Source organism: Suncus etruscus, chromosome 11 (genome assembly GCF_024139225.1).
Source record: "Suncus etruscus isolate mSunEtr1 chromosome 11, mSunEtr1.pri.cur, whole genome shotgun sequence".
NCBI lineage: Eukaryota > Metazoa > Chordata > Mammalia > Eulipotyphla > Soricidae > Suncus > Suncus etruscus.
In genome coordinates this window covers 81,192,613-81,208,337 of record NC_064858.1, presented here as the reverse complement: position 1 = coordinate 81,208,337, position 15,725 = coordinate 81,192,613, and the positions used below count along the sequence as shown (strand labels likewise).

General features: G+C 39.7%; 1 protein-coding gene across 1 annotated transcript in view; it reads right to left on the bottom strand.

The window, feature by feature from the left end:
• Window positions 1-15,505, bottom strand: part of NCKAP1L (NCK associated protein 1 like) — a 56,543-nt gene extending 41,038 nt beyond the window's left edge. The window contains exons 1-9 of the mRNA XM_049783364.1: window positions 15,404-15,505; window positions 13,395-13,505; window positions 11,718-11,810; window positions 9,164-9,220; window positions 8,590-8,732; window positions 6,775-6,865; window positions 6,549-6,686; window positions 4,361-4,409; window positions 4,101-4,257 (exon numbers count right to left, since the gene is read on the bottom strand). Of these exons, the coding sequence (XP_049639321.1) occupies window positions 4,101-4,257; window positions 4,361-4,409; window positions 6,549-6,686; window positions 6,775-6,865; window positions 8,590-8,732; window positions 9,164-9,220; window positions 11,718-11,810; window positions 13,395-13,505; window positions 15,404-15,505 (941 nt within the window). The remainder of the gene's footprint in view (window positions 1-4,100; window positions 4,258-4,360; window positions 4,410-6,548; window positions 6,687-6,774; window positions 6,866-8,589; window positions 8,733-9,163; window positions 9,221-11,717; window positions 11,811-13,394; window positions 13,506-15,403) is intronic.
• Between the last annotated feature and the right edge of the window lie 220 nt (window positions 15,506-15,725).

Below are 15,725 nucleotides of genomic sequence, written 5' to 3'. Positions count from 1 at the left end.
AGGGGTATCATGCACATCACCAGCACCCAATTCTTTTCCAGAAAGATTATTTCCAACTGTCATTCTCTGCCCTAAACGTACTCCTCCTTCTTTGTGCAAGCTCGCTACCATGGACACAAACCTCTTGGCCCCAGCCTTTAGTGCCTTTAGGTATTATTATCATACTATCTCACAAATGAGTGTGATCATTCTATGTCTATTCCTCTCCCTCTGTCTTATTTTACTTATGGAACGTTTCTTAGAAAGACCATTCCTTTCTATTTCATCTTTGTTTTGTTTTGTTTGTTTTGAGGCCACACCTGGTGACGCTCAGGGGTTATCCCTGGCTATGCACTCAGAAATCGCTCCTAGCTTAGGAGACCATATGGGATGCCGGGATTCAACGAGGTCTGTCCTGGTCAGCTATATGCAAGGCAAGCACCCTACCGCTATGCTATCACTCCGGCCCTCTATTTCATCTTTTTGCAGATAAAAATAATATTAACTTCTAGGGAAGATAAATGGCTTGCCCAAGGATGCATAGAGTTTTCATTACAAAACCAGGACTCAGTGCCAAAGAGACAATACAGCAGGTAAGTATCTTGCCTTGCAAATAGCCAACCCAGGTTCTGATCACTGGAACCTTATATGGTCAATCCCATACAAAAAATGATTCCTGAGCATTAAGTTAGAAGTAACCCCTGAGTACGGCCAGATGTATCCCATAAACAAAAGGAAAAAAAGCATATATATGACACAGTTGCTGCTCTCAAATAAAAGGATTTAATCCAGCCATAACTTGGGTCCTGTTCCTTTCCACTACTTAGAATTTAATTTTATCACTTTTCCTTTTGTCACTTTAAATTTTTTGAAGTAAAGTAGTTTTGTTTGTAGAAATTTTATGAGACTTTCAAGAGACAACACAGTCTTCTCCAGAGGATAGAGTAGATGGTACCCCATAAAGTAAAAGCATTATATAAACTGAGTTGCAAAAGATCGCCAGAATGGGAAAAGCACTACCTTTGTTACTTTAATCTCTTCTTCCTCCACTGACTTATTCTCTTCTCCCCACACTTAAGTTCAAAGTCTCCTTTATTCAAAAGATTCCTGCTTGACTGGGATCCGCTAAATTTCAGCCATTTCGCACACCACCAAACTTTTCCAAAGAGGCACTATACTCTACTTGCTCTCCTTTCATTGGCACTAGACAAAATACTCTAAGGTTCACATGAACTTTTGTTGTTTTTTTTTGTTTGTTTGTTTGTTTGTTTTGTGGTTTTTGGGTCACACCCGGCAGTGCTCAGGGGTTATTCCTGGCTCCGTGCTCAGAAATGCTCCTGGCAGGCACAGGGGACCATATGGGACGCCGGGATTCGAACCGATGACCTTCTGCATGAAAGGCAAACGCCTTACCTCCATGCTATCTCTCTGGCCCCTCACATGAACTTTTGAATCACTGAATTGAATGATCTTTTAATTATTCTTTGTCTGCAATACTTGATGCTGCTTACTATCTTTTTCTACCAGTGAATGGAGCTCAAAATACCCAGAATTTTACATATATATCCAGAATTACCTTAGGCTCTTTGCTCTGTATCTTTCTCTTGCCCTGCATCACTATTCTATTGTATTAGTCAGATGCCAAAACCTTTTCTTTCTTTTCTCTAAACTATTCCCTTATTGAAGTTAGCACAGTATCAAAGAGACTGAGATTCAAAAAGTATTTTAATTAAAAAGCAGAATTCAACTCCACTAGCATTCCTAGTGAATAATTATTTCAACCTCTACTTTGTAGATAGAAAGATATAGGAGTCCAAAATTTAATAATTAATTTTTATGTTTTATTAACAAGTAAAACTGACGTTTTCGCAGTCTCAAAAAATGAAGATTAACTGGAGACTCTTCGGAGTGGCTGCCCCACTACCCACCTCATGCCCACCTCTGTACCTCCAGAAGTCCTGTGAACCATACCCACAATCTACCACTGCAGACATGAGCTCATTGGCACAGCTTCAGGATCCTAGCTGTCATAGGCATGTGATGCCTCCATAGTTATAAACTGACATCTCGGTAGGAATAGACCAAATTAAATGTGAAATTATCATAGAAGCCACCTAAGCTCAATAAACAAAAACAAGGGCAGGATCTATCGTACAATGGGTAGGGTATTTGTTTTGCATATGGCCAACCCAGGCTCAATCCTGGGTGGTACTCAGGGATTACCCCTGACTCAGCACTCAGGAATCATTCCTGGTAGGATCAGGGGGGCCATCTGGGATGTCAGGGAATGGAATCTAGGTTGGCCGCATGTAAGGCAAGTGCCCTACTCACTATGCTATCACTCCAGGCCCTAAAAGAAAAAAAATAAATTTATTTTTTAAAAAATAAAAAGAAGAGCTGGAGAGATAGCCAGTGGCATTTGTCTTGCAAGCAGCTGACCCAGGACCTAAGGTGGTTGGTTCAAATCCTAGCGTCCCATATGGTCTCCCATGCCTGCCAGGAGCTATTTCTGAGCAGATAGCCAGGAGTAACCCCTGAGCACTGCTGGGTGTGGCCCAAAAAAACAAAAATAAAATAAAATAAAAATAAAAAGAAGAATATGGAGAGTAAACATCTATTTTCTTGCTTTTTAAAAACGTTAACACTTAGAACTGAGTATAAGTACCATGAAGATCAAATTAAATCATTTATATATGGAACTCCCTAAAATGTAAATCCTATATATCAATTATTCTTAATGATGGAAAATTGAATGTCCTTCAAATATCTCTCCAGTTGTCATTAGAAAAGTTTTCCAAGTATATATGTTAGGTATATATAGCCAAAGTCACCTCTAGTAATTTCTAATTAATCATCTTAAACTTTTTCTCTCTTAATTTTGAGAATCTTTTGTGTGTTTGGGGTCATACTCAGTGGTGTTCATGGAGGCTATTCCTAGCCTGTGCTCAAGAGTCATCCCTGGTGGTACTTAGGGTACCACATGTAGTGTCAGAGATAAAACCAGTTGAGGGGCCGGAACAACTGAGCATCGGTAGGGTGTTTGCCTTAATGCAGCTGACCCAGGTCAGACCTGGGCTCAATTCCCAGCGTCCCAAATGGTCCCTTAAAGCCAGGTATGGTTTCTAAGCACATAGCCAGAAGTAACCCCTGAGTGTCACCAGGTATGGCCCCAAATCAAAAAGAAACAAAAAACAGAGGTTGACCACATGAAAGGCAAGTATCCCTTATATCCTGTACTATCTCTGATCCCTTGAGAATACTTTTATGTCATAATAGTCAGTTATTGAGACCAGAGAAATAGCACTGCTATAGGACATTTGCCTTTCATGCAGCTGACTCATGACAGACCCAGGTTCAATTCTTGGCATCCCATATATTCCCTCAAGCTTGCCAGGAGTGATTTCTGGGTGAAGAGCCAGGCGTAACCTCTGAGCATCGCTGGGTGTGGCCCAAAAGCCAAAAATAATAATAATAATATTCAGTTATTGAGACTACAAAAATATTCTCAAAAATTTATTAATACTTCTATTTATAGGGTAATTTTATTAATACTATTTTATCTATGTATTGTATAAGTAATAATTTTCATTTCTAATAATAACCCTTTAGCATAGGCCACAGGGAAGTACTATATTATCAGCATTTTATAGATGAAGAAATTGAGAAGTGACATGAAGAAGTTAAGTAATTTATTCAAGATCACATATTCAATAAGTTCAGAGTTGGAGATCAAACCCAAGTAGTTTGGTTTCATGCTTTTAACCTCAATACTATTTTATTAATTAGTATATCCCTAAAATCTAGTCAAGAATCTAGAAAATAGAGCCAGAGAGATATTGTAATGTGTAAGAGACCTATCTTGTACACAGCCAACTTGGGTTCTGTCCCCAGCACACAGTGTCCCATGAGCACCACCCGATCCCCAAGAGAGTCAGGAGTTAAGTTCTGAGCACTGCTGGATGTAGCCAAAAACAAACAAACAAAATCTAGAAAATGGTAGGTACTCGATAGGAAATCTTAGTCCTTTCTACTCCAATTCAGTACACTTAGAAAGGTTGAAAAAGGATGCCAAGAGGAGCTTTGAAATCCCCATAGATTAGTTTAGTTCACTTATCTCTCACCCTTTAAAACTGCTCAACAGGTCCTCGGTGACCTTGTGCACTTGCAGTACATCATCCCGGATGAGGGTGATGTACAAGGAGCCCTGCAGGCACAACTTCCACAGCTTCTGGCACTGATTGTTAGAGTTGAGGCACCCATGACAAAGAAGAAACCCAACTGTAGGTGGACAAGACAGTTCAGAGAAAGACATTTAGAGCTTAGTTTCTGTGCAATGTGCTGCTATATGGATTCAATTCTCATCTCATACCACACAACTTACTGATAATCCAACGTTCCATTACATCTACAGATAGGTATTCACAGGCCATCTGTGAGGAAAGACAGAAATAGTCAAGTAGTTATTTAACTTGATCTTCCCCTAAAGACTAAGGAGTCAAGACCAGGCAATCGGACCCAGAGAGATAGCACAGCGTTAGCCTTGCAAGCAGCCGATCCAGGACCAAAGGTGGTTGGTTCAAATCCCCGTGTCCCATATGGTCCCCCGTGCCTGCCAGGAGCTATTTCTGAGCAAACAGCCAGGAGTAACCCCTGAGCACAGCCCGGTGTGGCCCAAAAAAAAAAAAAAAAAAAAAAAACAGGCAATCAAGCAAGTACCGGTATTTATTTTACCAGACTGGATTAGGGCATACTGACAAAACAATAATTGGAGAACCTCCCAACACTTAAAGTAAAAATGGAGTGAAGGTAACAGAATATAATAAGAAAAGGATAGGGAGGGGCCAGAGCAATAGCACAGCAGCTAGGGTGTTTGCCTTACACACAGCTGACATGGTTTAATCCCTAACATTCCATATGGTCCCCCAAGTGTGTCAAGAGTGATTTCTGACTGCAGAGCCAGAAGGGGAGTAGCTTCTAAGCACTACCAAGTGTGGCCCATAAACAAAAAAAAGAAAGAAAGAAAAGGATACGGAACTTCAGCTGGAAATTGGGACAAACAAAAAGTTTAACACAACTTCCCCTCTAACGTTTGTTTTGGGGGGTTATTTGGGAGAAGGTGTTTTGTTGTTGTTGTTGCTGCTGTTGTTGTTTGGTTTGGGGGCCACACCCGGCAGTGCTCAGGGGTTACTCTTGGATCTGCCCTCAGAAATCGCTCCTGGCAGGCTCGGGGAACCATAGGGGATGCCGGAAATGGAACCCGGGTCCTTCCCAGATCAGCCGCATTTAAGGCAAACGCCCTCCCACTGTGCTATCACTCCAAGTTTAGATATATTTTTGTTGTTTTGTTTAGGAGCCACACTCAGCTGTGCTCAAGGCTTATCTCTGACTCTGTACTCAGGAATACTCTCAGTAAGGCTCAGAGGACTATATGCAGTGTCTAGGATTGAATCCAAGTCTGCTGCATACAAGCATACTATCTCTCCAACCCCTCAGATACTTTTAATAATCAAAAATCAAGATTCAAATTTTACTTAGAAAGAGATGGACCACATGCCTAACATGCACAGGTTCTGAGTTCAACTCCACAACACATAATTCTCTGAGTACAGGCAAGTGTGACCCTGATAGTTTCCAGGCCTGAGAAGTACAGTATTTCTTAATCACAACCATATGTCCCACATTGCCTGGCCAACTATCATCAGGACTGGCACCCCCAAAGCTATTGGGGATGTCCCCCCAAAAAATTCTTATTATTCCTCTCTTGAATTTTTTGAGTTTTGTTTTGTTGAATTTTTGGTTAAAGATCTTTTTCCTTTTGTTTTTTTGTTTTTGTTTTTTTGTTGTTTGTTTGTTTGTTTGGGGGGGGTCACACTATGTGGTACTTATTCATCACTAGGTGAATAAGTGGTTTCCTAGGTGAGTTAGTGGAACTTATTCACCTAGGAATAAGTACCACTAGGTGGGCTTATTCCTCCTGGATCTGTGCTCAGGGATCTCTCTTGACAGGATTTAGTTGACTGACTATAAGAGGTACCAGATATATGGAAGTTAAGTGTCTAACCCCCATACTATTTCCCCTGCTTAAATGGTTTTACAACTTAAAGTATAAATCACTTGTTTGGCATTTCACATTTATCTTGTTCCATCAAGTTGTATTTTTGTAGCTACATGGTGTATCTTTCCTATTAGAGTATGAATTCTTCCCTACTAGACTATTGGCAAGAATGTTGGGTTCAGATAGTAGTTGAATATAAATAAATGTTAATTAATTGATCTTTAACTCAGGCTCCTCCTTTGGGATAAATAGGATCTTAAGGAGTTTCACCCATTCATTCATTCATTCTTTGATTGTTTATTAAATTTCATCGGTAGATGCACATACTAATCCTAATCCAAAGAAGAGCTTCATAGTAACCGTGATTTTTTCGCTACAAGAGATGATCAGTTAAGAAGCATACCCTAGAAAAGAGCTGAAACACTCAATGACTGCTATTTCTGAAGAAGCATTTTATACAGAGATGCCTTGGCAAAGATAACACCTTCACAAACAAGAAGCAAGAGAAACTCACTGTGTCCGAATTAGCAGGGTTAATCATGGCTGGGGGGGTGCTGATGAGACTTAGTAGTTGGGCACTGCGCCACTGCTCAGCTCCCTGGGTCCTTCGGACAAAAAGGGAGTACAAAGAAAGGAGGGCTCCACTCACAGCCTGTGGAGAAAAATAAAGGAATCTTCAGGGTCAATGATGAGAATGTTATTTCTGTCTTATAAACTCTCCACTCTCTTAGAGAACCTGCCTTTGTGTGAGGCCCAAACTCTTCTGTTAGTTTTTTCCAAGGCTGGTCATACTCCAAAACCATCTGGCCCAGGCGGGCATAACTGGAGTCACTGCGAGAAAGCATAGGAACAAGGAGTTACTGGTCTCTCTTAGCCATGAAGTAAGCATTTATGTTTGCATATGTGATAAAGATATGTGCATAGGCTAACCTCCACCACCTCCTAAGATACAGATTCTACAATATGAAGTACATATAAAGATAGCCCACTTCTGGCTCAGGTGTACTATATAGCTATATAGCTATATATATATAGCTAACTAGAACCACATTATTTGGGATAGGTCTTTGAAAGTTGATTCCTCCTAAGAACACCCCATAAGGTTAGAAACACAATAGGTAATCTATAAAGTCACCTCAACAACTTGTAAAACATAATATGCCTGAATTCATTTATGTATACAACCCAAAAGAATATATATTCTTTTATATATACACATATATACATATATACACATCTAAAGTTGATGAGCATGTGCCTATGTATTCTTATGCATTATGCATTATGCAGTGAATAATATGCCACAGCCACTTTGGTAACTCTGGTCCTAATTTTATCATCCCTCAATACTCTCTTTTTTTTTTTTTACTAATGGAGAGGCACATAACTGCAAATGACCCAAAATCTATTTATTTTGGCTTCAAATGTATTACCATACATTACTTACCTCTAATAGCTTTACCTTACAAATATTCCTATTAATACTAAAAAGAATTTTCTTTGCCTTTTTCTAAAACCTAAAAAAGCAGAAGCCAGTTCAGGATTAAAAATTGATTAGAGGGGCCGGGCGGTGGCGCTAAAGGTAAGGTGCCTGCCTTGCCTGCGCTAACCTTGGACGGACCGCGGTTTGATCCCCCGGTGTCCCATATGGTCCCCCAAGCCAGGAGCAACTTCTGAGCACATAGCCAGGAGTAACCCCTGAGCGTTACTGGGTGTGGCCCAAAAACCAAAAAAAAAAAAAATTGATTAGAGATTATATAAACTGGGTCATCCATTGGCAGGTATTCAGAGTTAAAGAACTTTAAAAGAGTACTTGTTAGTGCATGACCTTATAAGTATCCTATTATTTTATGTTGTCTGGGTCATTGTGTAGAAGTAAGGTTCCAAAATTTATTTGTCCTACTGTCCTCTTTTCATAAAATAAATCACCAAATGCACCCCTAGGAATATGCACTCCTTTAAGCAAACAGAAAACATATCATTGCACTCATGATTACTACCACACCTCTGAATAATTCTAGCATCCCAGGGAATGATACTGCCCACTTTTAGAAACACTAATGTGGGCCGTAGCGATAGCACAGTGGTAAAGTGTTTGCCTTGCATACAGCCGATCCAAGACAGATGGTGGTTCAAATCTGGTGTCCCATAAGGACCCCCAAGCCAGGAGCAATTTCTGAGCACATAGCCAGGAGTAACCCCTGAGCGTCACCAGGTGTGCCCCCCCCAAAAAATAGAAACAGTAATGTGAGTAATTGGCTATTATATGAAAAATATGATAACTAGGGGCTAGAGTGATGGCATAGTGGTAAGGCATTTGCCTTGCATGCAGCAACCCAGGATAGGCTTGGGTTCACTCCCCGGCATCCCATATGGTCCCCCGAGTCTGCCAGGAGTGATTTCTGGATACAAAGCTAGGAGTAACCCATGAGCACCACCAGGTTTGGTCAAAAAAATACATATATATACATATATATGATATCTAGTTCCTTTGTACACATACCTTTGTATACATACTCCTAAGATCATTAATCTCATTTGCCCCTTCAACTCACCTATGCCCATGCACCATCTCATGGGCACAGTTATAGATACCAATGAGTACTCGTCGATCCTCTATCCGTGACAGAAGTAAAATAACTGAGGTATAAGTAACAATCAAATCCAGGTAATTCCGAGTAAAGTCAAAGTTGAGATTCTATGACAAAAATATATAAGAAAAGTAGAACAGCAAGTCAATTAATCCCTATTTCCCCAACCATTTCAGAGAATGACAAATAGATTCTTAAATGAGTCTGTACAAAAGCAGGAATTGACAGGACTGAAAATTCAGAAGAAGAAAATTGAAACAAAGTCAAGGACTAAAACTGAGCACAAATACAAGGAGGCCAAGAAACAAGGAGACATTGGAAGTAGAGGAACTGGAAAAAGGCTTCTGTGGAAATTTGTATTGAACAAATCACATTGCTGATCTGCTGAACATGTAAATGAGCTTTAATATCAGCATTTCTTACATAAGTATTATAGTTCTAGATACAGCCTTCTTTTCAGTCCCATTTGACATTATCTTATCCAAGAACTGACCTTTTCTGTGACTCTAGAATAGAATAGAATTGCAAAGAATCTTACAATATCAAAATGACACTGGCAGGCATCAATGGTGTTGAGAAGTTCATATACATGATCCTGGGGATAGAATGGAAGACAAAAAATGATTTTTAATAATAAAAAAAAGGAAAATACTACCTGAATTGAAGGGAGAGGGTTCTCACTCTTCGAAAAGCACTAAATGGATGCAATGTGTTGCCTGGGTATAGGATACCGGAGCATATATCACCCAAATCTGCCCTCCTGAGATGTGTACTTTCACACTTTAACTCTAGGATGGTACTGGGGCTCTCTCTGCTTTTGGAAAAGCCCACACTCTCCCTTGAGCACATTATTCTCTCTTATCCTTTCCCTCCCCTCCCCTTAGTACCTCTGAAAAATAAAAACTAATTTTTACTTAAAAAGAAAAATAAAAGCACTGAATCGCATAGGAATGGCATTGAACAAAGTTCTTTCTCAATAGGTCAACTGCTTGGGTTTCCATAAGATAATTTATACTGTATTCTTTCCATGATCCTATTGTCTTAGTGCTCTCTTACTAAACACATGAACATGCAAAATACAATTTTAAAATGCAGATGATTTGATGGACTAAAATTCCAAAATTCAAACCTCAAGTCAGTTGATTACTGGATTCCATTCCCCTGTTCTTAGAAATAAATCATTAGCCAATGGTAATATCTGGGGACTGGAGAGATAACACAAGCACCTTGTACATGGCTGACCCCACATCCCAGATAGTCCCCCATATACTGCCAGGAGTAATTTCTGAGTGCAGAGTCAGGAATAACTCCTGAACAACTTGATGTGGCCCTAAGAAAAAGCTAATATTTTCTATGTGCATAGGTTTAGACACATGTAATTGATACTTACTAGGCAATTTACATATATTAATTTTATCCTCACATCAATGTGCTAGGGCTTCTTTTTCTTTTTATATAATAAACTTGAGTATTCTGATTTACTGTAGATATATCCCTTTCCACATATTATAAATGAGACTACCCTGTCCTAGTCCCTAGGTTAACAATCTTGTACATCTTGTATATTCTTTATTAATTTTCCCTATTTAAATAAGAGAAAAAAGAATTTTGATCAGTTGTGGAACAAAATTGAGATAATAAACTATAGTATTTTGAATATTCCATGGTATATTAAATAATCTTTATTTTTTATATTTACAAGATAGTACATGCTCATTATTAAACTCAAATATCACCCATGTAGTATGACTACTTAATACTGTATAGCAGACAAATCCAAATTGGTAAATAAGCTGGAAAATAAATTATCTGGGCTCTTTTAAAAAGTCAGTTACAGGGGCCGGGCGGTGGCGCTGGAGGTAAGGTGCCTGCCTTGCCTGCGCTAGCCTAGGATGGACCGCGGTTCGATCCCCCGGCGTCCCATATGGTCCCCCAAGAAGCCAGGAGCAACTTCTGAGCGCATAGCCAGGAGTAACCCCTGAGCGTCACAGGGTGTGGCCCAAAAACCAAAAAAAAAAAAAAAAAAAGTCAGTTACATGAAAAATAAATTGGATAATATTATAAATTAATATAAACAAGAACTGGCATCTAAACTCAATATATGATTCTTCAGACAATTATATATTAATAACAATAAATAATTAGTTATATGTTAATAGCATCATGGTTACTAGCTATAGTTCTGAGTATCATCATTGTATAAGGGTTACATAACAGAATATTTTTGTTCTTTGCAGATGTATGCCAGAAGTACTTAAGAAGGGAAAAATGAGGGCTGGAGTACTAATACAGCTGGGGGAGGTTTTGTCTTGCATGCAATAGACATGAGTTCGGTTCCTGGCACCACATATGGTTCCCCAAACCCATCAGGAGTAATTCATGAGTGCTGAGCCAGAAATAACCCCTGAGCACCACCAGATATATCTCCCTCCAAAAAGAGAAGGGAAAGGAGCCTGCAAGTAACTCAAATTGTTTGGAAAAATAGAAAAAGATGGTAGTAAAATATGAGCAATCAGATCTACAAGAGTAAAATCATTTTATTATACTTGGGATATTTTGAATTTGTAATAAATTATTTTTTGCTTACTAAAATCTATAGAAATAGGGCTAAGTCTTCATATAGAAATAGGGACTAGAAAGATATATAGTACAGCAAGTAGGACAATTGTTTTGCTCATGGCTGACCCAGGATCAATCCTTGGATTTGATTGATCAAACCCAATATGGTCCCCTAAACACTTCCAGAAGTGATACCTGAGTGCAGAGCCAGAAGTCAGCTCTGAAAACCTAGTATGACCCCCAAAATATTACAAAATATATAATGCAATAAATATAAAACAATTATATTTCCATGTTCTAAATATTTTTTGTTTTCTATATATACATATATGTATATTTAAAATAAAAATAAAATTGTGTCATATTCTATTCTGCAATTCTCTTTTATCAATCCATCTTAGATTCCCTACCATATAGTATACCTCTCTTATTTTTTCAAAAAACAATATTAAGCAATATTAATAAAGTTCTACTAAAGGATAGAACTCTGAAGAATAATGTCTACATTGGAAATCTAAGCTAGGCATGCTCACCCGAAATTCCATGACATCCACAAATGACTGGTAGTAATTGGTGAGGAACCTAATTATCTCACTTTTTTCACGATGAACTGGTCCTAAATGTTGCTGAGAGAAACACAAAATAAAAAATTACAATACGAGAAGTCGGAGAGATAGCATGGAGGTAAGGTAAGGTTTGCCTTGCATGCAGAAGGACAGTGGTTCGAACCCCGGCATTCCATATGGTCCCCCGAGCCTGCCAGGAGCGATTTCTGAGCATAGAGCCAGGAGTAGCCCCTGAGCGCTGCCGGGTGTGACCCAAAAATCCAAAAAAAAAAAAAATCAACACCAAACAAGATAAAGAAGATGACAATTGATCAAAGTAACCCAAGAAAAATAGGAGTTATTCATGAAATGTTCTTACAAGGATAGAAACTAAATTAAAAAATGCCCCCCACTCTGGTTTTGGGGGACACCCAGCAGAGCTCAGTCAGGACTTATTCCTGCTCAGCACTCAGGGATCACTCCTGGTGGATTTGAGGGACCATATGGAATGCCAGAAATCCAACCTGAGCCAGTTGTGTGTAAGGCAAATGCCCCACCCACTATCTATCACTTCAGTCCCTGAAATATGAAGTTTAAAATTTTCCAGTGAACTACAATTTTTAGACAAAAATTCTCTATAGTTATGATTGATGAATGTGATCCTGGCTAGATATAAAATACTGATGAGAAATTTCAAGGTCCCTTCCAACAGAAGAGGTTTATTATTTATAGCTAAGTTAGAAGCAACAAAATGAGAAGTAAGATGGTAAGAAATCTAGGGCTATATTTCTTTTATAAGGGAGCGGTAAAGGATTTCCCACTAGAGGCATAATTCTAAAACAATTAGCAAGGAAACTCTGGGAAATATAAACAACAAAACATATACATTATAGGGATAATAAAACCATCTTCCTCTTCTCCAAAAAGTAAATGCTCTCATCTATCTCAGACATATTTATTGTTTTGGTTTTGTTTGGGAACAGCACTCAACTTGCAAGGAGGCTTATTCCTGACTCTGTGCTTAAGAATCACTCAGGTGGAAGCCGGAGAGATAGCATGAAGGTAAGGCATTTATTTGCCTTGCATGCAGAAGGATGGTGGTTTGAATCCCAGCATCCCAATTGGTTCCCCAAGCCTGCCAGGAGCAATTTCTGAGCATAGAGCCAGGAGTAATCCCCGAGCGATGCCTGGTGTGACCCAAAAAAAAAAAAAAGAATCACTCAGGTGAACCATATATGGTATGGGGGATCAGACCAGGGATTTGGTTCAAGTGGTATATTACATGCCTAGCATGTTCAAGGCAAATTGAGTGCCCTGAGTTAGATCCTTGACACTACATGGCCAATAAAGAAACAAAAAGAACAAAAAACATTAATTTAAAAAAAAATTACTTTAGGGGTTGAAGTGCTAGAACAGCAGCTAGATTTTTGCTTTGCATATATCTAACCCAGGTTTGATCCCCAGAATTCCATGTGGTTCCCCCCAACCCAAGCCCTAACAGTAGTGAAACAGAGCCAGGAATAACCCTAAGCACCACTGGGTATGGCCAAAAATAAAATGTCTCTATATTTTTCTACATTCAGATAGGCAATCTAAAGAAAGTCAGAGCCACTCAAACATAGCATTATTTTCAGAGATAGAAAAACAGAGGGATCAAATTCTCACCGTGCTGTTTCGGACATCTATGTTCGGAAATTTCTTGTTGATGTACTTGAGAGATGATTCCATGGACTTTTCCAGTAAGAAAGATGGCTTGGATTTTGGATCTGAACAAGTCTGCATAGATAAAAACATTCTATATTTCAACCCTTTCTCCTGCAACTCAGAAACATACTTCTTCCTGCATCATTCATTCTTATACTCTCTCTTACAGAAAAGGAATCTGGGAATTCTTTATAAAAGTATGAGTACAGGGCCCGGAGAGATAGCACAGTGGCGTTTGCCTTGCAAGCAGCCAATTCAGGACCAAAGGTGGTTGGTTCGAATCCCGGTGTCCCATATGGTCCCCCGTGCCTGCCAGGAGCTATTTCTGAGCAGACAACCAGGAGTAACCCCTGAGCAACGCCGGGTGTGGCCCCCCGCCAAAAAAAAAAGTATGAGTACATTAGGAGCAAATCTTAGAACATTGATTCCTGGCATACCACTGGTGGCTAACACTTGAATGTGATTTAATTTATAGATTGCAGTACCAAAATCATGCTAAGTCAACAATCACAAAAGTAAAATAACTTGTGTACATCATCGTGCTGGGGGACATTTAATGTCTTCATGGTCTCAGTACAAAGAGGAAGCTCTCTCCAGCCTCAACTGAAGCTAAAAAAAAGTGAAAGAGAAACTCGAGGGGTTATTGTAGGAAACTTAATGTCACAATTACTACTAAGTAAGTGTTTTATCCGGCCCGAAGAGATAGCACAGCGGCGTTTGCCTTGCTGGCAGCCGATCCAGGACCAAAGGTGGTTGGTTCTAATCCTGGTGTCCCATATGGTCCCCCCAATGCCTGCCAGGAGCTATTTCTGAGCAGACAGCCAGGAGGAACCCCTGAGCACCGCCTGGTGTGGCCCAAAAACCAAAAACAAACAAACAAAAAAAAAAAAAGTAAGTGTTTTATCCCAAGGGGTACTTATAGGAGATACAGGGACAAAGAAACCATGTTCTTGATGACTGCTTCATTACAAAATGCACAAATGTCTCCTTCAAATCCCCTGTTTTCTCTTCCAGGAACACCCCAATCCCACTGTCTTTGTCTACTAATTTAAGGTTTGTCACTCAATTCTATCATTTTTATTCTAAGAACACACATACTTCACCTCAGCATAAATGTCTCAGACATCAAAAGAACCAATTTTTCCTCCCTTTAAGAAAGTACTCTCACAGAAAAGCTTTTACCAAAGCTGTAATACTTCAGAACGGGAGAGAGGCTAGCAACAAATAATCAGAATTCTGAACTCTAGATCTTTATCGAAATTACTCAGGATGCAATTATTTCCCATCTCTACCTTTATACAGGCAAGAGCAGACATTCTCAGTGGAGACAGGAATCATATCTAGAAAGGGGGAAAAAGTCTCCTCCCCTTCTGTGTCCAAGCACTGGCTAATCTATATGATTTTTTTTATTTTTTATCATTTTTAATAATTTCTTTAATTGAATCACACATAAAATACACAGTTACAAAGTTGTTCATTATTGAGTTTGGTTCACCAATGCACAATGCCCACTACCAATGTCCCCAGTTCCCTTCCCACCCTCCCCGTTGCCCTCTTCCCTACAGGCCTCTGTGGTAAACATCTCTCTCTCCTCTCTCTTCTCAGCATCTCTCTCTCTCCTCTCTCCTCTCCTTCCTCTCTCCTCTCTCTCCTTTCTCTCTCTTCTCTCTCTCCTTTCTCTCTCTCTTCTCTCTCTCTCTCTCTCTCTCTCTCTCTCTCTCTCTCTCTCTCTCTCTCTCTCTCTCTCATTTACAATACTGTTAATGAAGGAGTATCATGCATATCACTTTATCTCCTTCTGGCACCCAGTTCTTGTCCAAAGAGATCATTTCTAACTTCTCATAGCAATTTAACAAGAGACACTTCAAACAGTGAGTAAGAAGAGGGAGTCTAACTTCTTGGCCTGAGGCCTCAGGAATCCCCGCCCTACTGTTGTCCTAACAGTAATACTCGCCCAATTGCTCACTTACCTTCTTGATATTATACATCCGGATGAGAACCCCCTGACCTCGATCATTAAGAATAGTGAGCTTCTCTGCTAATTTATGCTCGTAGGGAGAGGTCAAAGACATGATGACCACTGAAAGAGAGGAGCTTCTGGACAGCAAAGTCTGATCTCCCCAGGGTCTGTCAAGTTGGGTGGTGACACCCTGTAGAAGCTGGGGCCCAGCCTGGTTGGTGCACTGGTCTTCCTGTTGCTCTGCAATTGGTTCCTGAGTCATTGCTGCTCACACACTCTCAGAATCTTCTTGTGCTTCCTCTTGCACCCTCAGCAGCAGAGACTTCCTCTTT